A 27800-nucleotide genomic window follows, 5' to 3' on the forward strand; every position below is an offset into this window, starting at 1 on the left:
GTCTTCCTGAATGGTTGAGAGAGGGCCACTGAGAACAAGAAACGCCTCTCATCCAGAGGCTGGCACCGTATGAACTCTCAATGGTCAGATGTGAGGGCTGAAGGAGAGGAAGTTGGCTTAGCCTTGCACACCACCTCTCTAAAGGAGCAAAACGAGCAGTGCGGGCAGCTTCTGCTACAGTCAGGGTGTCAGACATTGGGAGAGAGGTTGTTTACAGAAGGAGGGTCACAGGAGTCTTCATGGAAGAGATGGTGTTTGCCCTGGCCCTTGAAGGCCTGGATGTCACTAGTCAAAAAGGCAAAGGGTGGTGGATGGTAATACCAAAGGAGTTTCCCTGCTGCTCTGTGAGGAGTCCCAGCTGGGGGCTTCTGGAGAAGTTATGTGTGACAGTGTTCCCACCGTGTCCTGAGCACATAAGGACTTCTAGAGTAAATGGAAGGCAAGGAGGGAAATTCCCAAATCCAAGCAGAGAGCTCTAAGCAGGCGGGAGGGTGGTGGGTGGGGATACCTGAGCCTGGCTGAGAAGCTCCCAGATCAGATCCTCCTTGCCACCCACACTTCGAGCCACGACAGCATGAGAAGGAACCCGGGCCAAGTAGCAAGTCTCATATTCATCCACAGACTTCCGGGTGTTGTCTGGGCAGAGCAGCTCATACTGGTCCCTGTCAGCCTTCTGTTCCAGGTTCTCTGTGGAGGGAAAGTCCAGATGAGCCACCTGCTGGTGGAACCATGAGCTGTGGTGCCCCCTCCCCACCCTTGCAATCCCTGAGAGGCCTGGAGTGATCCCTGAGGACCATGGAACATGCAGGACAATGACTCTGAAGCCAGATGAAGGCCTGGAGGTTTCTGATGTCCAGTGTAGCAAAACAGCACCACTTCCCATGAGTCTGATCTCATCAGGATGACTGACAGGTCAAGGTCAGCCTGACTAGCTCCCAATCCTTAGCTAAGGCTATACTGCCCCAGAGGCAAATTCATTGTGTGAAGAGGCTGAATAATGCAAAGAGGCCCAAGATTCCAGATGGGGAACCCAAAGGTACTTACTTTTGCACAGGAAGAAACTCATGCAATGATCGAAGAGAAACACTGTATGTGCCTGTCTACCAACTGAACATGGAAAAGGGGCAGGGGAAAATAATACTCACTACTTAGAGAGGAATTACCAGAGTCTTCTTTCATCACTTACCAAATATAGTCAAGTGCTTGACAAAGGCCACCTCCCCAGCATCTTCCTTCAGACACCTGTGTGAAAGAAACACATTAGGACCCTCTCGCAAGACACTCTTGGTTTCCTGCAGGGTCTGATCACACTGTCCAGCCCTCAAATGAAAATAGAGTCTGGGAGAAGCCTCTAAGCAGCCTCCACAGCTGAGGCAGCACCATGGGGTGCTGACATTCAGGATATCAGTGGGATGTGAGGGGACAGATTCCCATGAGATGAGACGACTCTAACCTTGTGTTCCAAAGTAACAAGAACAAATTGAAGATATTTTAATGTAAAAAATATTTCTTGAACTCTGGTGTTTCTGCCTTCTCTTGAGGATAAAACTTTAGCCAAGGCAAAAACAGGAAGCAAGAAACCAGCCACATGAGCTTCTGAATGGGGAAATTAAGGGGAGGCAAGAGAGGCAAGTGCTTGGAGCCTATTACACGGCTGTGATAGAAAGCAGAGGGTCTGTCACTGAATGATGGGCCTGTCTGTCACTAGGGACCTGCCTGTCCTTTCAGACTCTGCTCAGTCCAGCAGGAGGAAACATTAGCCAGGTTTCTGAGTTCTAAGGAAGGTAATTTTTTTTTGGGGGGGGGGGGTGCTGGGGATCGAACCCAGGGCCTTGTGCTTGCAAGGCAAGCACTCTACCGACTGAGCTATATCCCCAGCTGAGTTCTAAGGAGAAAGCAAGGACCCCTAAAGAGGGGATTGATCATCAGGGAAATGGGCTGGTCTGGCCTCTGGAGTCCCAGGGGTGCCACTGTCTCACTGTGGTGGATGAGGACTTCTTAATAGCCCTGCAGGCAAGCAGGGCTCCACTTTGGGCCAGCAAAGAACTCTGAGGACATCTGGTGCTTTGGCCAGCAGGGGGCAGCAGTCAGTCTCACTCACTTGAAGGCGCCTGAGTAGCCGAAGTATGGTTGAGCAGAGGAGCAGCCACACCCTGGACACAGCTGACACAGTTGAGGGAAGGATGATCCATCTGCACAGGGGACACAGCTGCCGGAGAAGAAACTGGCCACTGCTGCTCAACACAGAGAAATAGATCACAAGGCATAAGCCAGGCTGGCCACAGCCAGTGATGTCTCCCAGCCTGATCTCATTAGGAAACAAAGAGGGATTAAAATAAAACCAGCGAACCCAGTCCCAGCTCAGCCTTAACTTGTGTTAACTTGTCAGGATCCAGGGTTTTCAAACGGAACAAGTTAGCCCCTGTCCTGCCACCACCCAACCAAGGAAACAGGCCTGTGCCCCTTCCCTGCCCTGTCATAGGCTGGATCAGTTCCAAGAGCTTCCTCTGGGACCCATGCACTAGAAGTGGGAGAACTGTCCAGATGGTGCAGGCCAACCTCCTGGCCAGCAGACAGCCACCAGCGCAACCTCCAGCAGAATGGGACACACATCATCACAGACAGTAACTCTAGGGAATTAAACAAGAGGACCCAGCCCTGTGGCCCAGGCTAACCCCTCTGAGGACCCTTTCTTCCCCAACCCTCTGCTGGGATGTTGGGAGTTCAGAGTAGAAAAGGCTCAGCTGCCACCTCCCAAGGTCTGCAGCTGGTGCAGGAGACCTGTCAGGTTCAAGGTTAACCTCCCCTTCCAACCTGGAGTTCATCCCACATATCCAGCTGATCATAACTGTGTGACCCACCCCTGAGTGGCCTATGTGGGCATCTAGGGTACAGAAGTCAGCTTACCTTTCTCAAGAGGCTTACGAGGCTCTGGTAAGTCACAATAAAGAAAGCCTATGGGGATGTTCCACCCAGCAGACCTGCCCAGGCCTGTGTGGCAGGACTTCTTGCCTTGGAGCTGGTTCAGCTGGAAGCCACTGCCCTTCTTCACCAGGGCGACAGCATAATAGAAAGTTTGTGGGTCTGCAGAGGGATAGCATGAATGAAAAACCGTTAACCTGGCACAGAGAAACACTGCTCATGTCCCCTGGGCTCTTGAGGAGGGAAGGGGAACCCAGAGGTCCTTTGTGTTGGGTTGGTCAGCAAGGAAGGGGGCATCAGGGAAAGTTTCCTAGACTTGCAGGAGAAAGAAAAGACAGAAGGTATATTTGTAATAGCACTCCAGGCAAACACAGGGGCCAGCAGTAAGTGTCCCAAATGCTTTGCCTACCCTGGCCCTATAGTGTTTTTGCCTACATCTACCAATCCAAGGCCACCAGGGAACCGAAGCTGTGGGAACAAAGGCTCACACTCCCCACCTCTCTCAATGTATTTCCTGTCCCCTGGCACAGGCATGGATTGTCAGGTTGATCTCAAAAGACTTTCTGGGCTGTTAAGGTCTCAGAGCATGTTCCAGAGTGGGCTCTGCCATGCATATTGCACCTGTAGGAGCTGAAGAAACAGCTCGTTTTGGAGAGCGCTCGCCTAGCATGCACAAGGACGGAGGTTCGAATCCCCGGCCCCTCAGACGGGGGCGGAGGGTGGTGAACATATTGCACCTGTAGTTCCAGAGGACCTCCAGGGACTCTGGACATATTGCTAGCTCCCAGTGACCCTCAGACCAAGCTACACCCAGCCTTCTGTTTATCCAGTGAATCCATGCTTGACCTGGGGGGGTCAAGATCAGGTACACTAGCCCTCAACCAGTCCAAAGCCCACAGAGGGTATGCTTTGTGCTTGTGGTGACTGACAGGGCTCTTGTTCCCCCCCAAATGAACAGTTTTTGGTGTCTAATATCCAATACGTGCCTGTGAAATAGAAGACTCATTGTCTACCAAGAGATGAGGGCCACAAACTCCCTCCTCGAGGCCCAAGGAGAATGAACTTACTATCTTGTGTCCCATAGAATTCTGCTGCCACAGGCTTCAAGTTGTTGGGAGTCAGGCCTGCCTCATACACCAAACCCGCATCCAGTGTTACAGCGTCTGCTTCATTTGCCTGAAAGAGAACATGCCAGACCTTGATGATGAAGTGCTCACTTTCAAAGGAAGGCCCACCTAAACCCGGACAAGTAGGGAGTGACTAGTGGGGTCCACAGGCCTAGCGCCAGGACAACCCTCAACCCAGCCAGACCACACACGACACTGCTAGCTGTGACCAATTCCATCTCCCTCAAAAGAGCACTTGGCTGCTATATTCCTTTTCCTTCTCATAGAGGAAGGAATGGATTATTTTCCTCTTTTCCCTGATGAGGTATCCAGCTCCTATGTGACTTTACCCTGGGTAATTGCAAAGGGTTAACCTGGCAGGCCTGGTGGGGGAAATCTGCCCTCTCCATCCCAGACGTGGGCACAGCAGTGCATTGAAGTTTCTGAAGGGCATTATAGTAAAGAGCTCAGGACCCTGTGGATGGCCATGCTCCATCCCAGTAGTGGCCTTCATTCAGAGAGACCTGTATCTTGAGACTTCTGTGAGGTCTTTCTCAGGTGCCTTATTGAGGACCTCCACCAAGGGAGGGATGGAAAACTTGAAGACACTTGTCTCCAGCCTGACTCAGTGCTCAATACTTTTCCTTCCTGTCCTGGGTCCATAAAACTTTAGGAGACTTTCCTTCAGGGTTTGAGTACTATCTTTGGATTTAGCTGCATGGTTATACTAACTGATAAAAATCTCAATCATTACTTCTATTTTTGTTTATTTTTGGAATACCTGTCTATTCTGACACCTAGAAGTTCTCCTGTCCATCTCAGCTCCATTTTACAAATAAGAAATCTGAGGCTCACAAAGGTTAAGTCACTTTCCCAGGCCACATAGATAGTAAGTCATGCAGCTGAGATTTGAGTTCAAGCAGCCAGGATTTATTTCTTATCATTACACTGTTTCTTCAGGGATTTTGTTTGTTTACTTTGTGCTTCAATGAATCCTCATCTTTAAATCAATAAGTCACTTGAAATTTTATATCTGCCTTCCTACTAGATCTGTAGTTTCTTTTCTTTTTTCTTGAATTTTTAAAGTGAGTCAGACCATGTTTTATATACCCTTAAAACATATTTTCACCCCTTTTTCTGCTTCAGATATTTTTAATCAAAATGATTTTTCCAGAATCCCTTGCTATTCTTTACAGTTTCTATTGATTAAATTATACAGCAAAAACTATAGTTACTTGATCTTTGCCATGTTATAGGTTAGTAGCAAGACAAAGTATTTCTAAGTAAAATAGAATTGCCATAAGCCAAATAATATCTTTTTCTGGCTGAAAATGTTTAAGTTGGATTTTTCATTGTTTTATTACAATAAAATGTATACAACATAAAATTCACCATTTCAACCATTTTAAGTATGCATTTTAGTGGCATTAGGCACATTCACATTGCTGTTTATCACCGCTACTTTTTCATCTTCTCAGACCGACCCTGTGCCTATGAAACAGTATTTCCTATCTCCCCTCAGCCCCCATCTCTGGGACTATTATCCCACTTCCTGTCTTTCTGAGTTTGACTATTGTAGGCACTTCATGTAACTTGAATCAAGCAGTATTTGTTCTTTTGTTTCTGGCTTACTTCACATGATTTCACTGTTCATCCACACTGCAGCATGTATCAGAATTTCATCTATTTTTAAGGCCGAAAACATTCATTGTGTGTATACACACACACACACACACACACACACACACACAAATACACACATATTTTAACTATCTGTTCTCCCACTTACGGACAGTTGGGTTGTAAAAATATATCTGTGTGTGTGCATGCGGGCATGCACATGTGTTCACGGTGCTGGGCACCGGAGCTAGGCAAGCTCTCTATCACTGAGCTATACTTCCAACCTGATAAAAGTGTATCTTTAATACGATAAGACACATCAAAAATTTTAAATAGTCAATACTCTCTGTCTTCAGTGTCATAAACAATTAGGAGAAACAATGGACCCTTGTGTTCCACACAACTAGACTCTGGATACAAAGCTCTTTGTGGCTGTTTAAACCTGTAGGTAATTTCCCCATCCCACCCTCCTCATGCCACTGAATCAAAGTGAATTCCAAATAAGCAACAGCTTTTCCCAGTGCCATGGGGTTGGAGAGAGTGGTCAGGAACCTGGACAATCTTGGCCAGAACACCAAAACCCTGGGCAGGAGTCCCCGGAGCCTCAGAGGCCCTGGAAGCCAGGAGCCCAGGCCTAAAACAGGAGCTCCGGCACAAGAGCAGCAGTGATTCCCAGGGGAACCTGGACCAGCAGGAGGGACAAGAATAAAAATCAAGCCTGACTTCACAGTCCAGATAACCAAACCCAGAAGAAGGGGAGTCACAGTGAGTGAGCTGGAGGGAAGCCAGGTGACCAGGGCAAAGCGATCAGGAAAGTACTGATGTAGGAGCAGCAAAGACACAGCAGGCCAACACTTTAAACCAGCTCTGATTTCCACCTGGCTTAGTCTGCCTCTTCCACTGCTTCCCTTCCACCTGTCTCTTCTCGCTCGCTTTGCTCAGAGAACTAGAGAACTTTCTGCGTGTGACAAGCCCATCCAAAGCCCTGCACCAGAAAGCTTGACCATACTCCAGCATGGCTTCTAGAAGCACAAGGCCATGTCCTTAGGACCATCCTAGCCCTCTTCACGCCCGCCTGAGAGAATGCACACTGCAGGAATGTTCACGTGTCTTCTCACTAACACACCTGACCCCACCCCCTTCTAAGAGCAATTAGTCGAAAAGGCTTACAACTGTGCATAGGTATATCCTGCAACTCAGAAGATCTCTTTCAAGGATCTGAGCATTCCTTTGAAATATAACCATCAGCAAGGATAGGGCATCTGACTCCCTGTCTCTGTGAGAGGGTAGAAGCCTCCATGCTGGGTAGACACAGCCTGGTATATTTTATGCAGGGTCTCAGCTTCATTGCTTCCCTCTCAAAGAGACTGTCCCCGACCACTCGGGCCGAAGCAGGTTTCTCTGTGAGTCTCTGTCCAAACACTACTCTTTCCCTTCCTTGTATGTCCCACATTTTGAAATGAGTTGTTTACTCATTTTTCTTCTCTCCCGACTAGGGGGTGAGCTCCTGAGGGTAAGGACCATGTGTGCTGAGTTCATCTCTGCAGCCCATGACCTAGCACAAGGTCTGACGCGTTTGGTTGCACAGGGGCTATACTGAAGGATTGAAGAGTATTTTTGTAGCCCTCGAGGGAATCAGGCTTCATCTGCAATCTACTATTCTTCCTCCCTGTGTGCATCCCTCCTTTTCTTCCCAAGAATGTATCAAGAACTTCCAGGGCTGGGCATGGAGCTCAGTGGTAGGACCACGGCCCCTAGTTCAATTCCCTGTACCACCAAGGAACAATAGCTTTCAAGTGAGTTATATAATTATCATGACAGTACACATTCTTATTTCTTCCTCGAATTCACAGACCTTTGTACCTCAAAAAGCCACCTTCCAGAGCACATTGGCTTTTGATTTTTAGGTAACTATGTCTAAAGATGACCTCTCCTACTTCTATTTTTGAAGTGATTTAGTAATGGGGGTTGACTGCCCCCACAAATCAGCCTCCCACCTGTGAGTAAAGAACTGTTCCAAAATGACCAGAGAAAGAAAAAGTGTGCATTGCCAAAATGTCTACTCTCTTTTAGGCCGCAGGGACTTACCGCAATGGCTTTGATGCAATCCAGGTAGGACGTTTTCTTCACGCAAGCGACGCGGAGACCATCTGCTGGAAGGACTTTTTTCATGTTGTCACGGAAACTGACACATTTGTTGGCCTCATGATCTGACACAGCACACCATCTTACAGTTTTCTCAGGGACAGCCAGACATAGCCCTAGGGGGGAGAAGCCAGACGGATAAGGGACCCACTTCCTGTGCCAGGGGAGAGGTAGCATCACTCTTTGAAAGGCCTTGAGGGCCACATGTCCTCTGACCTGTCCTCATCTCCCTCCTATCCATGAACACTGCAGGGAACAGGCTCCCCTGCTTTCTGAGTGGGACCCCAGTGGCCTCCCAGGTTCCTGCTGCCCACTCTTTGCTGCCCAGAGAGATGCTGGCACATGGTGGTCTGCTGCTGTGATCTTCTTGCCTCCTTCGCTCCCCCCGGCCGTCAGTGACACACCTCAGTGTGCACAAAGCGTTTTAGCCACCTCCGCCCCTGGGCTCAGTACAACTCTGGGAGGCCAGTGGGGAGAAATCACCATCTTTCAGAAATGAGGGAACTGGACTCAAAGAACGATGCTTTTTTGTCTAATGCCAACCTACTTGTTAGCCGCCAAGTCAGGCCTGGAAGCCAGGTCTCCAGACTCTTGGGCCACTTCTCAGGGCACAGAGAAGACAAGATTCTTAATTAGTTGGACACTTCTTGGTCAGTAGTTGCAAGTAGATGTGTGAAAGATCATGAATTTGCCTGTGACGCTCGTCTGACTTCCTTTTTGCCTGGGTAGAGTGGGTACTGGGGATTGAACTCAGGGGCACTGAGCCACATCCCCAGCCCTATTTTGTATTTTTTTAGAGACACTGAGTTGCTCACTGAGTTGTTTAGCACCTTGCTATTGCTGAGACTGGCTTTGAACTTGCAATCCTCCTGCCTCAGCCTCCCGAGCGACTGGGATTACAGGTGTGCACCACCAAGCTCGGTGTCTGCCATCCTTTTTAGATATAACTAGAAACTCCATCTATTCAGCAGTCTTTCCTTTTTCCACTGAAAACTTCTCCAATTTTCTTCTCTCTTTTTGATTGCCATTTAGAAAGCGAGTTGACTCCAGCCATACCTAGAGCTCTTAAAATCCATGTGCCTGAGAGATGTGCCTATCCATGAACTTTGGCTCCCGCCCCCGAGTCCTCACTCTTGTCCACCCCTGTGGGTCAACACAGCTAGGCTGACTTGAAGACTCAGGAAGATCCACAAGACACAGAGCACGGCCAACAGTTCTCCGGGATGATGAGAAAGGATCCTGGAGGGAATGACCACCCCAACCTCCCTGCCTTGCTCCACCTCGGCCCCTGGGAATTCACAGGAGGCATCACAGACAATGGCAGGCTCGCCCCGAACCACCTCTCCAGAGCCTCTTCCCAACTTCTACAGGGAGGAAGACTCCGTCCTCAGTCACCCATGACCTCGCACACCCCCATGAGGAATTGATAGTTTCCAGAGACTCCATGTGGAAGCCTCCAACTGTGTGACAAATGAGAGGGTGGCAAGCCAGGTGCAGTAATCCCAGTGACTTAGGAGGCTGAGGCAGGAGAATCACAAGCTCAAAGCCAGCCTCAGCAATAGCAAGGTGCTAATAAGCAACTCAGTGAGACCCTGTCTCTAAATAAAATAAAATAAAAAGGGCTGGGGATGTGGCTCAGTGGTTAAGCACCCCTGTTCAATCCCCAGTACCCCCAAAAGAAAAAGAAATGCATGCGTGGGAGAGGTTCATATAGGAAGGGGGCCCAACAACCTTGGATTAGGGGAAGTCATTGTCACAGACCCTTTTGCAGGGTATGTGCCTGTGGCATCCTCCACCAAGCTTGGTATCCCAGCATGACCCTCCCAAGCAGGTGTTATGATTGCCCCTCTCACAGGTGAGGAGCCTGTCCAGGACGGGGACCCAGGAATTCTGGTTTCCAATTGCATCCTCTGAACCCTGTGATGGCCCTGCCTCCTTAGTAGGGTATCAACAACGTCAAGAGCACCCATGGGACATCAGACTATGGAGGGGACAATGAGAGATCCAGGGGAAGTCTGAATTCCCTGCCGAGGAGTTTGGACTTGGCAAGAGACAGCAGAAAAGGGCTTGGATAAATAGTGCTTAGAAATGTCCTAATTTATTATATTCGATTTACTGGATAAAGAGAGAAGAGGCATTGAGCACCGTGAAAGGTGGCCAGAGGCTCAAGCAGGGGCCATCAGAGGGCTACTCCTGGGACTGATGGAGGTAGAGGGTGTGGCAGAAAGGAGGAACAGGAAGGCACCCTAAGGGTGCAAAGGATGCCTCGGGTGGAGACTGATCCTCCGGCGCCCACACTCACCCAGGACGGCGCAGGCCAGCAGGGCGCCCACGGCGAGCCTCATCCTTCCGGCGCGGCAAGAAGCGGTGAGCACAGACCAACCCGCTTCTGCGCGGCTTCTCTGCCCCCGGGGCCGCTTTATCCCCAGCGGGGGCCATCCGGACGCAATCTTTGACCTCCCATGTTTACGCAGCTGGTTGCCCAATCACTCTTCACCCATCCCCCTTTCTTTTTCACTCTGATGATCACCTCATTTCCTAAGCTCGGGGACAAACCCGCACAAAAAAAAAAAAAAAAAAAAAAAAATTGCTGTTTGGAAGGGAACTAAAGTAAAATCCACTCTTTGTTAGAGTCGCTCGCTCTGTGCCAGGAGCGCGACTTCAGCGGGCTGGGGCTGGGGATGGCTCTGCTCCAAAATCCAGGGCTGCCAGCGCTGGTGCGTGCCTCCAGTCCCATCAGCTCCGTGCATAGATGGGGACTCTGGCCTGCAGAGGGAAAGGCACGACCCTAGTCCCCCGTCGAGAACCTGGGAACGGCAGGCAAAGCCCTTCCTATAGGGAATCTAAAAGAAAGCTGGGCTCAGAGGCGAGGGAAGACCTCACCACCCTTTGCTTCTCAGCAGGTGTTCCTGGAAATCCTGCGCCTGGGTTCCCAAAGGCCCAACCTTGTGACGCAGCTCAGCTCAGGTTGAGCTCCAACTCCCAGCCTGGAAAACTCCCCGCCCTCGAGCTTCCTGTGGTGCACCTCGGGCTAGAGACAGTCAGGAGGGAAACAAACCCCCTCTCATAAGAAGCTTCCAGGAATGTGGTCAAGGCGTTAAGAATCCCAAAGAAGTTCCATGTTAGCTCCAAGAGAGCAGCCCAGGGAAGACGTGGCCACCCCTTAAAGCCTCAGGACAACTCCAGACCCTCTCCTGCTAAGTAATCGTTACACTGCTTTAATTGCACATCTTTATCACACAAAAAATTTTATTGAGTTAGTTGCTTTCTGCATATGTATTTTAACTCAAACTCCTGTACATTTCAGTCTTGAACAAAAATAGAATTTTTCTTTCTTTTTTCTTTCTTTCTTTCTTTCTTTTTTTCTTTTTAGGCAGAGTCTTGCTAAGTTGCTGAGGGTCTCTCTTCAGTTGCTGAGGCTGACCTCAAACTTCTGATCCTTCTGCCTCAGCCTCCCAAGTTGCTGGAATTACAGGTGTGTACCACCATGCCAGGCCCAAAGAATAGAAATTTATAAAACAATGGGATAAAGATGAACACACTCATTTTAAAAATTCCCTCTGCCTATGCTGCTTTATATACAGTAAACAGTATCCCGGGCATTATTTAGAGAAAGGTCAAAGTTCCTTAGTCAAAGTGTAAATCCAGATTTCAGAGTCATCAAGATAATTTTAGGATTTTCAAAAGTTATTCTTATCCAATCCAATCAGATAATTATGGATTCTGCCTTATATTTTAGCTGAAAAAGAACATATACCAGGCCTACTTGACTTGCCTATTTGGCCATTTTGGTTTTGTTCACTTATGACTGTGTTATCAGAATTATCTTCTAGTTACAGTTTCTTTGCAGAAATCTTTTTAAGGCACTTGTGTGTTTTGTGAGGGTTGGAGAGTTAAAGTCACATTTTCTAACCTGTATATCTATTTAACTGGGCGCATGCAAATCAAAACACATGGGAACAAACAAATGAAAAGTGCCCAAAGCATCCAGGCTCAGTGGCACATGCCTGTAATCCCAGCGATGCATGAGGCTCAGTCAGGAGGACTGCAAGTTCAAGGGCAGTCTCTGCAACTTAAGTGAGACCCTCAGCAACTTAGCAAGACCCTGTCTCAAATTAAAAATATAAAAAGGGCTGGGGATGTAGCTCAGTGTAAGCACCCCTGGGTTAAATCACCAGTACCAAAAAAAAAAAAAAAAAGAGAGAGAGAGAGAGAGAGAGAGAGACAGTGTCGGAGTCAGGAGTCAGGGTGCCACAGTCATCCAGTACCGGCTTCTCTGGACCATCCCTTTGTGAATGATCTCCATCTTCTCTCAGGACATCTCAAAGTTTCCACATGACATGCTGCTGACAGACCTACTGACCCAACTGTGGATCCAAGGCCAATCCACACATTAAATATGAATGAATGACGTTTTGTTAATCTTTTGAAATAATAAATATAAGTGGAAGTTAGTTTATGTTCTCCCACATCCCCATAGATTGTCTCCTATAGAAAGGGATTACATGCACCCCACTTTAGAGACCATTACTTTAGCAGGGGCTTTCCTCACTAATGAGGAAGAGAGGCCACTGTTGCCTTGTCTTCCTGCTCCCTGCTTCTTTCATGCGCCCCTTGATCTTGAGCCATGGGAAAATAAGAGTCTTGGCAGGAGGGCCATATTCCCGCTGCCTTCTGCATTCCACCCTGGAGGATAGTCTGGATCATGGAGAGACCCTAGGGCAGGGACATAAAGGCCAGCAGGAATCCAGGGCAGGCTTCACTGGGAGGGCACCCGGCAGAACAGCATGTATATATTCAGCCAAGGCATTGACTCGGCCCAGCAGTGAGCTTGCAGGGTCTGCCAGGAAGCAGACGGTAGAGTTTTCAAATGCTGAGCTCATGCCACAAACTCAGGAAAGCTCAGTGTAGGGCGTGGATAGGCAGATGTACAATAATGCCCCACCCCACCAAGAATCTCTCCTACGCTCACTCCTGCAGCCACAGACTCACAGCCTAGCAGGGCTTCTCAGCAGGCAGCAGCCTCTGACCAGGCTGAACCCTCTCCAGACCAGACAACCCCAGGTCGTGCCCTCAGGGGGACCTTCTGCGTCCAAATCCAAGACAGGTGCTGGGAAGAGTGTGCCCAGCCTCATGGGATGTGGAAGAAACTCCTGTGAGTCTTGGGGACCAGGAGTGGCCACATTGTCTACAGAGCCTTGTACACACTTGGTACAGAGCCTTCGTTCTTATGCAAGATCAGGGCAGCAGCAGAGTCCTACGTCTGCCATTCTTTAGAGGGGCAGGCAGGGGCAAGGCCAGCTTTGGGGGTGGGCATGTGTGTGCAACTCTGGTTGCATGGGGTGCCAGGCCTGTATATGTCTGTAGTGAGGTGTGGAGGTAGGAGGTTAACCACACAGTACTCCATGTCCTTGGTGGCCCATGACACTTGTACCTGTGCCCTTACTTATGTGTTTAATTCTATACCAGAGATTTTCTGGAGTCTGGACACTCATCGTCCCTCTTGTGCAGCTTAATGATGGCTGAGACTTGCTGAGTGCTTACCACAGCCCTCTGACATTGGGGGCTTAGAATTTCCATCTTCTAGATGAGACAGAAACTGAAGACCAGAGAGAATAATGCCTTGTTTCAAAGGTCAGCTGCAAAGCCAGAATGCAAAATCAGGCAGTGGGGTCTAGGGTGGACCCAGCCTCCAGAAGCACTGCTTCTCCAGTAAGCCAGAGCATAAGGAGGCCAAGGGAGGGTTCATGTGGGGTTACACTTAGAGAGGGACAGATGTGGACTGCCACCCTGGCCATCTCTCCAGATACATGGCCCCCAGCTTCTTCCATCAGAGGAGTAGGTCGTTTGGGGGAGTTTTGGGTGCCAGACTGCAGAACCTGAAACAGGGCTCACTGTATTGTGCTCAGCTGGGAGAAAATATGTGTTTAGCCACCCGCCTCCCCACAACCCCGCATGCCCCATTCTGGGGCAAGATCTTGAGATTTTAACTGAGATCCCAACAAGAGGAAATCAGTACCCTTGTTTTTCAGACATGGGTATTGTAAGAAAAGACATGGATGCTTGTTCACAGAGCTCTGGGACCAGAATTTAAATCTCCTAATCCCACCCTTCCCCAGAACACAGCTCCCTTCTTGATATTGACCTTCTCTTTATTTAGAGAGAACTGAAAAGGAAGAGAGGGAGGGAGGCATGTGAGAAAGAAAGAGAAGGAAATGGAGAAAGATTGAGAGAGGAGCTAAAGGGACTTCCAGTTCTGAACCAATCTGAGCATGACCCACACGGATGAAATAAAACCCTTCCATTCCAATCAGAGGGTGGGCCCTCTTACAGAAATAGCTGAACTCATGTGTACGTGCAGGGGAGTTGGGGACGCTGCCAAGGAGGGGGTGGGCAGGAAGGCAGTGGGCCTCTGAACCAATATTTGCTGTTTACAAATGTTGCCCAATTTACACAGAAGCAGAGCAAACAAAGAACCTCTGTCTGCTTCAAACTGTCCCCCCCTCCCCCAGGGTCCTCTGCCTGACACAAGAGCCTTTTCTGAAATTCTGGGTCTGGGTCATCATGCGGAGCTTGAGAACCAATGCTCATAAAGCCAGTAGGACCACTGGGTCAGGGGAAGTATGTGGAGATAGGTGGGAACCAGGACAGGGGCCTCTTAGGAAAACAGCAGCCATTTTTAAATGACATGACACTCTTTTCTCTCTCCGCCTCCTCTCTGTCTGTCCTACCCCTCAGAAGTTCTTGGACAATGGAAGAATCTCAAGGTTTTCATCCTTTTCATAACAGAAAGCATAAAAATACCATTCTCATGAAAAATAGTACTTTGTTGCCAGGCAGAATAAATTCTATCGTTTAAGAAGAAAGAATGACATCAGTCTTACATACATTCTTCCAGGGAACAGAAAAGTAGCAACAGTCTCTGACTAGTATGTAGTAGGTATACTCTGAATAGAAAAATCACCAAAGACAGCAAGACATACATAAAAATAAGTTTTATAAACACAGATGGCAAGATCCCACACAAAAAAAATTAGCAAACAGAATCCAGGAAAACCAAACAAGGATAATAATTACCCAATGGGTTTAGTTTAGGAGTGCAAATTATCTTTTGAAATATTAATCAGTGTAATTGATTACATAAGTACACTGATGAAGAGAGAGTATATGACCATACCAAGCAGCCTAGAAATGTCGACATGGGAACCAGCATAGAAATGTGGCCTGAAAACTTTCTTTGAGATCAAGAATAATATCAAAATGTCTTCTATTAGCATTTCTAGTCAACCCTGTAACTAGAGGGGCTTGCCAGTCCAGACAGTAAGATGAAACAGTAAGTAGAGTGAAAAGGAAAAATAAAACTCTTATTTTTACAGGTGATATGATAGGATTATGTATGTATAAAATTCTAAACTGTTTTATATGTTAGGATATATGAATTAAGAAATATATCTGGATGCAAAATAAATACATAAAATCAATTATATTTCTACATACAAAATGAAAAAATACTATTTAAAGTAGTATAAGAAAAACAAACGCCTAGGAATAAATCTATCAAAAGACAGCTAAAACTTTTACACACAATTATAAAGTATTATTGGGGGGGGGAAAAGAAACTCTAAGTAAATGGAAAACTATATTCTAAACACAGAGTGGAAGAACCAATATTGTAAAGATCTCAATTCTCCCCAAATAGATTTATGGATTTCAGTGTACTCCTAAACAAATTCCTAAGAAGTGTTTTATACTTTTTGATGTGAATTGACAATATATTTCTAAAGTTTACATGAAAATGCAAAGTCTCAAATATACATTTGGTTGGTTGTGCAAGGTGAAGCATACCAAGATAAGATTAGCATTAATTTAATTTTTCTAACTTTGTTTGCTTACTTCTGCATGCCAAAATCTGTAGTATAGTTGAACTCAGGTGTTGATGTGCATAAATTACCTAAGTGTCTTCTTTAACATGATATTGGACTAATAGTATAGAATAAAAATCACCTTATTTTATTTATTCTCTCTGCCTCATTTTTCTTCTGAAACGATAACTGTCATATTATTTCCCCAACAAGAGTATGCATTTCTAATATGTAAGTAATTTTTTGCCAAACAATGCTATCATCCTACCTATCCAAATTAACAGTTATTCCTTGATACCATCTAATACCTAGACGATACACCGATTCCCCTGTGCATTTAAACAAGTTAAGTTAGGTTAAGTTAATGGGTGCTAAACAAGATCCACATGTTACTTTGGGTCTATCTCTTAAATTACTGTAAAACAGTCCCCTGCATTTTATGCTGTTTACTTGTCAAAGAAACTGGATCTTTGTCCTTTGCAGATTCCAACATTCTGGATTTGGCTGGGCTGTGTCCCCATGGTGACTTAACGGGTTATTTCATTTTAACAGCTATTTTACAGGAAGTCCCTTGGTCGGGGGTTTTCTGGGGTTGCCTCATAATTAGACTCAGGTTGTGCATTTTTGGCAGGTATATCAGAGGAGAGTTGCTGTTCTTGGCGTATCACGTTATAAGGTGCGCAATGATGACTTTTCCCAAACTAATGGTGATCTGGTTTTGTTAACTCTCTTCTCGATGGTGGGGTCTGACAGGTTTCTCCACTGCAAATTCACTGTTTTCCCTTTTTAATTGTTGAGTAGTTTGTGGGGAAGTATATTGACATTACTTAACATTTATTTCCTCGTAAGGCTTTCACCCACTGACACTTTAGCATTCATTGATGGTTCTTGCCAGAAGGAACTGGTACTATGCTGGTTGCCAAATGATGTTCTGATTGTATCATTCCTTCTTCATTTATCAGTTGGCATAAGGAAGAATCTCCCTTTTTTCATGTATTTACCCCTTATTTGACTCTCTCAACATGGAGTCATGGATTCGCTCAATAAGTTTTTTTGGGGGGTGGGTAGTGGGGATTGAACTTAGGGGCACTCAACCACTGAGCCACATCCCCAGCCCTATTTTGTATTTTATTTAGAGACAGGGTCTCACCGAGTTGCTTAACGCCTCGCTTTTGCTGAGGCTGGCTTTGAACTTGCGATCCTCCTGTTTCAGCCTCCCAAGCCACTGGGATTACAGGCGTGCACCACCGCACCTGGCCTCAATAAGTTTTAAACTATTACTGTCACTATTTTAACACTCAGTGGGTACATATCTGCCAATGGGAGGCCCTTCAAGCCAGATCCTGTGTAATTTTTGCAAGCACGTGGAACTACCACATATGTGTGTGTGTGTAATATGTGTAGACACATATGCATACCCATCTACGCCTAGACCTATTTTTGTCTCTCTCTCTGTCTCTTTTCTCCATCTGTCTGCTTGTTTCTCCCTTCCCCTTTCCCTCCCTCTCTGGCAACTGTGAATTCACACTGATTCCTCCAACTGAACACCACAGCATATATTCTAGTTTTCTTCCATCCCATAGTTGCAACCCCTATTTTTTGACAGTTCTCACTGCCAAAAAAGATTTAGGTCCTCATTTTATCCCTGGCTTCACTTTTTATTTGTTTCTCCTGTACATAACCAACCTTCTGATCCTCCAGTTACCTCCTTGGCCTCAGTCTCTCAGGCTCCCCTGCCCCAGCCACCCCAAGGAAAGGAAAAAGAAGAGAATAAATATATATTTTATAAAGTGTAGAAAAGAGAAGAGAAGACAGAAAAGGGTGGAGCAAGGGAAAAGGAAGGGGAATGGAAAGGCCATTTATCTTTCCCGTTGAAGGAAGAAGGGAGCAGAGATGTTCTGCATCTTCCCTGTCACAAAGCCACCGCCTCTTTTTCCTCCCTGCAGACATTCCTCTGTAATGAACTAGGGGACCCTAGGGGCTGTTTGTCTTCATTTCAAAAGTCAGAGATATCCACTGTAATCCTTCCCTCGTCAGCATGATGTTCATCCGAACCCAGCCATACTTGACCTGTAAGCCGACAGCTGGAGAGGACACTGACCCTGGACCTGAGTGGACTCTGTGAAGTCTCATGTGTAAAGGAACAAAAGTCCTTTACAGGCACGGAGGAATGAGGGCACTCTCTGGCATGCTGTTTATGGGACACCTGGACAGGTCTGGAAGAGACGAGGGGAGATTAGAGTTCAGGGCCAGGGGCTCAGTTTAGCGCTCCACGGCAGGGCAGGTCCGGGCAGAACTGGGAAACAGGCAACGTGTCTCCCAGGAGCTTCTTCAGGCCCTGACTCCAGGGGCCTCTCTCCCAGGGGACAAAGTAGGATTCTAGGGAATGGACAGGAAGGCAGGGGAATCTTGAGAGAGAGTTATAAAGTAGACCAGGACACCAGGTATCAAAGAGTCTGGATTTTAAAATAAAGGATGAACCTTAGGTAGACTAATTCACTCCCAGAAGTGGCTTGATTCCAGGTATTAATTTGGAAGTCATCTGCACAGCACAAAGCAGGAGCATAGTGTTGGTAGAAGGGGCAGTAACTGCCCAGAGGAGGAGATCCCGCTGCAAAACCTGAGAGGAGAGAGTGCACTCCCAGCTCTTCCTGACTGAGGACACCACTAAACCTGGAGTGATTTGGTCATTTGCTCCCATCCTTACAGACTTTCAGGTTAGACAGTGAATCAGGCAAGTTACTTAAGCTCTCTGTGCCTCAGTGTTTGCATCTAGAAATTGGATATCATAATGCCTAGTTCACAGAGTGATTGTGAGATCTAAATTAGTAACTAAAGTTAATCAGCTTGTGCAGAACCCAGCATGTTACTATCCTCTTGCTTATTTTTATCTTGTTCTGTTCTTTATCTTCTGCCTTTGAGTCCCTTTGAGTCCCCCTGAGCTCAGCCCCTCAAGTCCCACTCTATCAAGGATCCCTGCAAGTGTGCTGACTGCTAGATCTTAGACAGTGCACCTAGAAGATAAAGCAGATGCCAGCAGGGTTTTTCTCTGTGTACCAGTTACCTGTGCCCTCCCTTCTAGTCACCTGTCCATTCTTGAGGACCAGGCTGGTCTGGTATTAATTCTGGCCCATATATTATTCCATTAATTTCTGAGCTAATAAAATGGACATGAGTTTGAAGTCAAAGACTACTCTTGAATCTTAGGCCACGTAGGGTCTGCGTGGTATCAGGCAAGTGACTTGCCTAGGCTCTGTTTTCTCTCTAGTAATAGGAATGCAAGTACCTCCCTGTCATTATGAAGACTACTGGCATTGCTATTAAAGTGCTGGCTTGTTGGACATGTAGCAGTCACTGATCGATGGTCATGAGTACTATCATTGTGGCAGAACCCTGAGCACAGACAACATACGCATTCAGGGAATGAAGGAAGCATCTCTATGTGCCTTGCTATGGCTCCCTCCTATGCAGCTGTTCCCTTCAGCAAAACACACCCTTAAGGGACCATCTAGCACAGCACCTCATCTAACAGATTAAAACAACCGAGCCTAGCTAGTGGACATAACTGATAGACTGCCCAGCAGTCCTGGAACCTAGGACTTGGCTCAGTGGCCTGAGCTGTCCCAACCACCTTGTGAGGCACTTTCCTGGAAAGTGCAATTCATATTTTCTTCCAAGTTTATTTCAGAATTTTACTTCTCATTGCTCTCTTTCATCAAGAGAAGACTGAATCTTTAGATGAATACACAGACAGATGGCTGGTTAAGCTGAGCAGAGTCCAGGGCTCCCAGGGCCAAAACAAACAGAACACTGATTTCTCTACTGCCCCCAACCAATGCCAGTGTTTAATGTCCCTGCTCTCCATGGAAAGAGAAGATCAAAGTCTACCTGGTTTCTCAGCTGTCCAAAGTAACCCTTTGACCTCTGCAGATTTACAGATTTACAAACAATGGGTGTCAACTGTTGGTTTCTGCAGTTGAATGATCTTATCCTTTTACTTGTTCTAAGTATTACTCATTTATGTAAATATATCCAACTTGTCTATATGTGTCATTGACAAGACTTACCAGCTCCGCAGGGAGTCTCTACCCCAAAATGATGAACAAACCCCCATCCTCACCTTTCTTCTCCCTGGGGAAGGGAGTGAGAGATCTCAGAATCACTGAATTGAATCTATGAATGTACAAAAATTTTATGCAAAAATATGTGTGTGTGTGTGTGTGTGTGTGTGTGTGTATGTGTGTGTGTGTATGTGTGTGTATTACTAAAGTGAGAGTCCCTAGCTTTTATTAATCCTTCGTGGGGCTCATTGGAAACCAAATATGTTGAAATCTCTGGCCATCTTTCCACGTTTTTGGAATTGGGAGGAGGTACCTGCCAGCAATCTCCTAGTGCCGGTGAAAGATCTGTTGGACCAAAACCTTCAGCTCTAATTACTTAGGCCTGCAAGTTTGGCCCTCCTGGTGGAAAAAACTGGTGACCAAAACTCAAAGTTTTTAGAGCCAACAGTAACTAAGACTTTGGGCAATAAAGCCTGAGGATTTTGTAGCAGGTGAAACATTAGAGGAGAATCTTCCATAAGCCTCAGGAGAGGCATGCCCGTGGCTTCCTGGGGGATCCTGCAAGGAGCCTATGTAGGACCAGATGTGAAAATGTCATCCCCAGAAGGCGTGAGACCTCAGCCTCTAGCTACTGCTGGATCAGAAGCTCCTGATCCATAGGTCCTTCCTGCTGCTTCTCTCTGGGGTCTGAATTCTGGACTGAAGAAATGGTCTGGCCTCACAGCCTTTGACTGAGTTCTTGGGCCCTGATGGTTAATAGGCTAGGAGAGAAAACCTGGTAGCTCATTGAGTACGTAAGCGCCTTAAGACTGGAGGAGCTGGGGACACTTTCTATGAGGCTTGTTTTAGAGTCTCCTTTCCTTCCATTTCACAGGGGAAACCAGGCTACTTCTGATTCCATCTCCTCTAAGCTAAAGATGTCCAGGTTTCTGGCTTTTTGCAGGTGAATTCCAGGGTCTGTTTATAAGAATGTTTTCTGAACTTGGAGGCAATATGTGGGAAGTTAAAATTGTTGACTTTGAAGAGAAGATGCTTGGATTGAAATTGAGCATTAAAAAACTACTAGAAAGACTTTACCTTCCATCCCTGACAACTAGTATTGGTATAGCATGCTCATCATCAATGAATAGAAAGTTAGTCAAACATATTAAACCACTGTTTTCACATATTTGAGAGTACCAGGTTGTAATTGTTTAGAGGAGAAGACCAGTGAAATGAATCCTACAATTTCTGCCTTGAAGCACTTTTTGGATCACAGCTCAAGGACAGGTGAACCATGCAGAACATGATGGTCTTGTTGTACTCTGGGAACAGAGATTAGGGTTTGAGAATGGGGAACCAGAATTTACAGGACACTGTACTGAAGAGGAGTGAAATATGCAGAAAAAGATATCCTGAAATTTTCACAGTGTTTCCTGGAATTTTTGACCATATATTATGTATGACAAGAGTGTGACTCCATGAGACCAGGCAAAGAGCAACTTCTGGGGAAAGAGTGACTACTGGGGGAAAACAAATTGAACATCTTTTGGAAATCTTCAGGCTGGGAGAGAGAGGAGATTTGTTCAGTGGCAGTAGAAGAACCTCACTGAACACATACAGAATTCAGGGGGTGAAAATCAAACATTAGGAGTAAAGATAAATTAGCCCTAGAAATTTTAAGTCCTTTGGGTATAAAGTGAGGAGTGGGATAGCTGGGTCAAATGGTGGGTCCATTCCAAGTTTTCTGAGGAATCTCCACACTGCTTTCCAGAGTGGCTGCACCAATTTGCAACTCCACCAGCAATGTATGAGTGTGCCTCTTTCCCCACATCCACACCAAAACTTATTATTGCTTGTGTTCTAGATAATAGTCATTCTAATTAAAGTTAGAGGAAATCTTTGGGTGGTTTTAATTTGCATTTTTCTAATTACTAGGGATGATGAGCACTTTTTCATGGAGTGATATAGCCACATTAATGTTCATAGCAGCTCAATTCACAATAGCTAGATTGTGGAACCAACCTAGATGCTCTTCAACTGATGAATGGATAAAGAATCTATGGTATATACACTGTGGAATATTGCTCAGCCATGAAGAAGAATAAAATTATGGCATTTGTTGGTACATGGATGAAGTTGGAAAATATCATGCTAAGTGAAATAGGCCAAGCCCAATAAACCAAAGGCCGAATGTTTTCTCTGATAAGTGCTTGACAATATATGACGAGGGGGTTGGTGGGGGGAAGAGAAGAATGAACTTTGGATGGTGTAGAGGAAAAAGGGGTGGGAAGGGGTTGGGGACAGAAAGATAGTAAAATGAAACAGACAGTATTACCCTATGTATATGTATGATTACATGAATGGTGTGAATCTACCTTGTGTACAACCATAGGAATGAAAAGTTGTACCCCATTTGTGTATAGAATCAAAATGCAGTCTGTAAAAATAAAAGGATTTTAATTTTTAAAAAAAGGGAAAAAAATTAGCCCAAGAGGAAAGTTTATATTCACTCTAACAAAATCTAACCATACAACTTGAAATCATTGAACTGATCTGCAAATATATTAACTTGCCAGAAAAAAACCCACCTCATTCTCTTTTAAAGAAGGTAGCAGAATCCAGACACTCAACAACATAATAATCACAAAGTACAGCAACGAATAAAGTCATATAAAATCAGAAAAATATAGCCCATATACTGGAGGGAAAATAGTCATATGGAACAGACCCAGTTAACATAGAGATAATAAAATTAATAGAGAAAAATTTTAAGTATTTACTTAAAGATTTAGAGGAATAAATGAACAAGATAAGGGCAGAAATAAAAGATAAGCAAAAGAATCAAATGAATCTCCAAGTGTGAAAAAATACAGTTGTTTAAAAAAAATACTGGATGAACTCATCAACAGCTTAGATCTAAAAAATAAAAGATTAGTGAACCTAAATATGCTGCAATAGAAACTATCTACACTGTTGCAAAGAGAGAGACACAGAGAGAGAGAGAGAGAGAGACAGAGAGACAGAGAGAGAGAGAGAGCCTCTGTGACCTGTGGAATATCAAGTTGGTTAACAAATCAATTTGTGGAAAACTAGAAGGACAGAAAATAGTATGTGAAGGAATAATGGCCAAATTTTCTCTAGAATTGATGAAAACTATAAACTCACAGTTCTAAAGTTTCAACAAATCCAAACAACTAATCACAAAGAAAATTACACCCACATTACAATCATATTATTAAAGACTGATAAAAAAAAAGTCCTAAAAGCAGCCAGAAGAAAAAGAGACACTAAAAAACAAGGAAACAAAGATAACTGCTGACTTCTTATCTAAAACAATGCAAACCGGAAGGCAATAGGAAGGCACCATTAACGTATTGGAAGAAAGAAAAACTGTTAACCTAGAATTGTAATCCCACACAAAATATCTTTCAACAGTGCACACAAAATGAAACTTTCCTTCCAATGTACAAAAACTGAAGTAATTTGTTGAACTACAATAATGGGAAAAAAATTAAGATGGGTAGTTCAGGCTGAAAACAAAAGATTCAAATGGAAGTTCAAATCTCCCCAAAGACATGGGAAGATGGTATCCGTGGTGCCAGAGTAGCTTAAAATTTTGCTCTGAATCAATGTTAAAGAAAATGAGGGGGGTTTCAAGATGGCAGACTAGAGGGCGGCTGCATTTCATGTTGCTCTAGGACTCAAGATTCAAAAGAGGAGATATTGAGAGACTTGGGACCAACTCAAGCTGCCGGGGTGAGTCTCTCCCGTTGGGGAGGGGTCCCGGATGGGGCGGTAGCCCCGGAACGCAGGGACTTTGTGAAGTAGAGCTGCCCGGCGAGACACCCCTCCCCCCACTGGAGCAGTGAACACGGACAACTGGGAGCTTGCAGAGGAAGCCGCTCAGCACAGCGCTTGGTTTCAGAGTAACCCGCCGGGCTTCGGCGGCTACCCAGAGGAAGGGCCGCATAGGCAGGCAATTAGGGTGCAGAGCAGGGCCCAGGACCTAGGTGGGCTTCTCGGGTGGAAGACTGCGAGGACAAGCATGAGGGGCAGAGCGAAGGTTCCAGGACTGCGGGCAGATTCTCTGAGGAGAGGCAGCCTAAGGAGACTTGTCCTGCAAAGGTTGAGGCTCCCAGGCCCAGGAGGTAGGTCCGGGCCCCTGGGAACATTGCAGAGGAAGACTGCCCAGCCCAGGCGGCAAGATATCCCTCCCCCTGCTGGAGCAGTGAACACAGACAGCTGGGAACTTTGCAGAGGAGGCCGCTCAGCACAAGGCTTGGTTTCAGAGCAACCCGCTGGGGCTCCGGTGGCTGCCCAGAGGAAGAGCTGGGCGGCGAGCTGTCTGGACTCAGAGCAACCTCCTGAACAATGGCGGGGGGAGGCTGCCCTGAGGAGGAGCAGGTGCGCAGTGAGTTGCTTGGTCTCCAAGCGACCACACAGAACACCGGGTGGCTGCCTGGAGGAAGAGGCGTGCGGCGGGTCACTGGGGCTCAGAGCATCTGTACGAGGCTCCAGGTGGCTGCTCAGAGGAAGGGCCACATAGCCAGGCGATTAGGTGCAAAGCAGGGTCCGGGGACCTAGGCGGCTACTTGGTGGAAGAGCTGCAAAGAGACAAGCTGGGGGGCGGAGCGAAGGTTCCAGGACTGCAGGCAGCTTCCTCTGAGGAGGGGCAGCCGAAGGAGACTCATCTGCGAAAGCAAGGCTCCCAGGCCCAGGCGGTATTCTGGGCCCCTGGGAACGTTGCCTGGGAAGGCTGCCTTGCCCAGGCGGTAGTTGTGGCCTGAGGGGAACCTCCAGGGAGGGGAACTGACCAGCGAGACCTCCCCATCAGGTGAGTCTTCCCCGCCGGGGTGAGGTTTTCCCACAGGATGGTAAACCAGAGACACAGGCACAAACAGGCCTTGCCTCAGCCCCCAGCCTAGTTCCCCTTTGGTTGAACAGTGGTCAACAAGTGGAGGCACATCTGCCCACTAGCAGGGAATATACCCACCTGAAGACCACCAAACCCCTAGAGAGGCATCTTCCTTGGGAGCACTGCTTATCAACTTCCTCCAAGACTTCAGGCTACTGAAGGATAAGAGGGGATATACTAGCAATCTTCAGGACATTATAAGTCAATAGAGGAATCTGCAAACATCTCAGCTGTCCACTGATACCTGAACAATATGAGAAAACAAGGGAAGAGAAAATGCCTCAAACAAAATCTAGATGTTACATCAATAAAATACTATGACAGCATGGCAGAAGAAATGACAGAAAGGGAGTTCAGGAATGTACATAATAAACATGATAAGGGAAGAAAATGATGAAATGAAAGAGCAAATGCAGGCATTGAATGATCGCATACCAATTCGACAGTTAAAAGAGCAATACAGGAAGCAAAAGATCATTTCAATAAAGAGTTAGAGATATGAAAAAAAAACAAACAGAAATCCTTGAAATGAAGGAACAATAAACCAAATTAAAAACTCCATAGAAAGCACAACCAATAGGATAGAACACCTGGAAGACAAACCTCAGATAGTGAAGACAAATATTTAACCTTGAAAACAAAGTTGAACAAACAGAGAAGATGGTAAGAAATCATGAACAGAATCTCCAAGAAGCTATGGGATATCATGAAAAGAGCCAATTGAGAATTATGGGGATTGAGGAAGGCTTAGAAAAAACAAACCAAAGGAATGAACAATCGATTCAATGAAATAATTTCAGAAATTTCCCAAATCTGAAGAATGAAATGGAAAATCAAGTTCAAGAGGCTTATAGGACTACAAATACACAAAATTACAACAGACCCACACCAAGGCACATATAATGAAAATACCTAACATACAAAATAAAGACAGAATTTTAAAGGCTGTGAGAGAAAAGAACCAATTAAATTCAGGGGGAAACCAATACGGATATCAGCAGATTTTTCAATCCAGACCCTAAAAGCTAGAAGGGCCTGGAACAACATTTTTCAAGCCCTGAAAGAAAATGGATGCCAACCAAGAATCTTATACCCAGCAAACTTACCTTCAGATTTGACAAGTGAAATAAAATCCTTCCATGATAAACAAAAGCTAAATAATATACAAAAGAAAGCCAGCATTACAGAACATTCTCAGCAAAATATTACATGAGGAAGAGATGAAAAACAAAGAAGCAAATCAGCAAAGGGAGGAGCTATCCTAAAGGAACTCTCAAATAAAGAGGAACCAAGTCGTGTCAAAAATAAACAAATAAATAAATAAAATGAGTCAAATGACCAGGAATACAAATCATATCTCAATAATAACCCTGAATATTAATGGCCTGAATTCATCAATCAAAAGACATAGACTGGCAGATTGGACCAAAAAGAAAGATCCAACAATATGTTGCCTGCAAGAGACTCATCTCATAGAAAGAGATACCCATAGACTAAAGGTGAAAGGATGGGAAAAAACATACCATGCACATGGACTCAGCAAAAAAGCTGGAGTATCCATCCTCATTTCAGATCATGTGGACTTCAAGCCAAAGTTAGTCAGAAGGGATAAAGAAGGACATTTCATACTGCTTAAGGGAAGCATAAATCAGCAAGATATAACAATCATGAATATCTATGCCCCAAACCGTGGCTCATACATGTATGTCAAACAAATCCTTCTCAATTTTAGAAACCACATAGACCATAACACAATAATACTAGGTGATTTTAACACACCTCTCTCACCACTGGACAGATCTTCCAAACAAAAATTGAACAAAGAAACCATAGAACTCAATAACACAATCAATAATTTAGACTTAACGGACATTTATAGAATATGCCATCCAACGAAGAGTGAATACACGTTCTTCTCAGCAGCACATGGATCCTTCTCTAAAATAGACCATATATTATGCCACAAAGCTAATGTTAGCAAATACAAGAAGATAGAGACACTACCTTGTATTCTATCAGATCATAATGGATTGAAATTAGAAATAAATGAAAGAGTAAAAAACAGAAATTACTCCAACACCTGGAGATTAAACAATATGCTATTATATGATGAATGGATAACAGGAGATATTAGGAAGGAAATTTAAAAATTCTTAGAGGTAAATGAGAACAAAGAAACATCATATCAAAATCTCTGGGACACTATGAAAGCAGTACTTAGAGGAAAATTTATTTCATGAGCGCATTCAATAAAAGAAGTAAAACTCAACAAATAAATGACCTAACACTACAGCTCAAAGCCCTAGAAAAAGAAGAACAGACCAACACCAAAAGTAGTAGAAGACAGGAAATAGTCAAACTCAGAGCTGAAATCAACGAAATTGAAACAAAAGAAACAATACAAAAAATTGACAAAATAAATAGTTGGTTCTTTGAAAAAATAAACAAAATTGATAAACCCTTGGCCACACTAACAAAGAGAAGACAAGAGAAAACCCAAATCACCAAAATTTGGAATGAACAAGGAAATATCACAACAGACACGATTGAAATACAAAACATAATTAGAAGCTATTTTGAAAATCTATACTCCAACAAAATAGAAAATTTCAAAGATATCAACAAGTTTCTAGAGACATATGAATTGCCTAAAGTAAACAAGGAGGACATACACAATTTAAATAGACCAATTTCAAGAAATAAAATAGAAGAAGTCATCAAAAGCCTACCAACAAAGAAATGTCCAGGACTGATGGGTTCTCAGCCGAGTTCTACAAAACCTTTAAAGAAGAGCTCATTCCCAATACTTTTCAAAGTATTCCATGAAAATAGAAGAGGAGGAACTCTCCCAAACTCATTCTATGAAGCCAATATCACCCTGATACCTAAACTACACAGAGACTACATCGAGGAAAAAAAATTTCAGACCAATATCTTAATGAACATCGACGCAAAAATTCTCAATAAATTTTAGCAAATCCATACAAAAACATATTAAAAAGATAGTGCACCATGATCAAGTGGGTTTCATCCCAGGGATGCAAGGTTGGTTCAACATCAGGAAATCAATAAATGTAATTCACCATATCAATAGACTTAAAGTCAAGAATCACATGATTATTTCAATAGATGCAGAAAAAGCATTTGATAAAATACAGCACCCCTTCATGCTCAAAACACTAGAAAA

General features: G+C 45.1%; 1 protein-coding gene across 1 annotated transcript in view; it reads right to left on the reverse strand.

Annotated features, from left to right (window-relative positions):
- The window catches only part of LOC124992544 (serotransferrin-like), a 33633-nt gene extending 23382 nt beyond the window's left edge, over window positions 1-10251 (reverse strand). Inside the window, exons 1-7 of the mRNA XM_047563437.1 lie at window positions 10096-10251; window positions 7737-7909; window positions 3990-4098; window positions 2908-3084; window positions 2102-2234; window positions 1187-1242; window positions 509-687 (exon numbers count right to left, since the gene is read on the reverse strand). Coding sequence (XP_047419393.1) covers window positions 509-687; window positions 1187-1242; window positions 2102-2234; window positions 2908-3084; window positions 3990-4098; window positions 7737-7909; window positions 10096-10138 — 870 coding nt within the window. The 5' untranslated portion in view covers window positions 10139-10251. The remainder of the gene's footprint in view (window positions 1-508; window positions 688-1186; window positions 1243-2101; window positions 2235-2907; window positions 3085-3989; window positions 4099-7736; window positions 7910-10095) is intronic.
- Window positions 10252-27800: the final 17549 nt, after the last annotated feature.

This window comes from Sciurus carolinensis, chromosome 9 (genome assembly GCF_902686445.1).
Source record: "Sciurus carolinensis chromosome 9, mSciCar1.2, whole genome shotgun sequence".
Taxonomy (NCBI): Eukaryota; Metazoa; Chordata; class Mammalia; order Rodentia; family Sciuridae; genus Sciurus; species Sciurus carolinensis.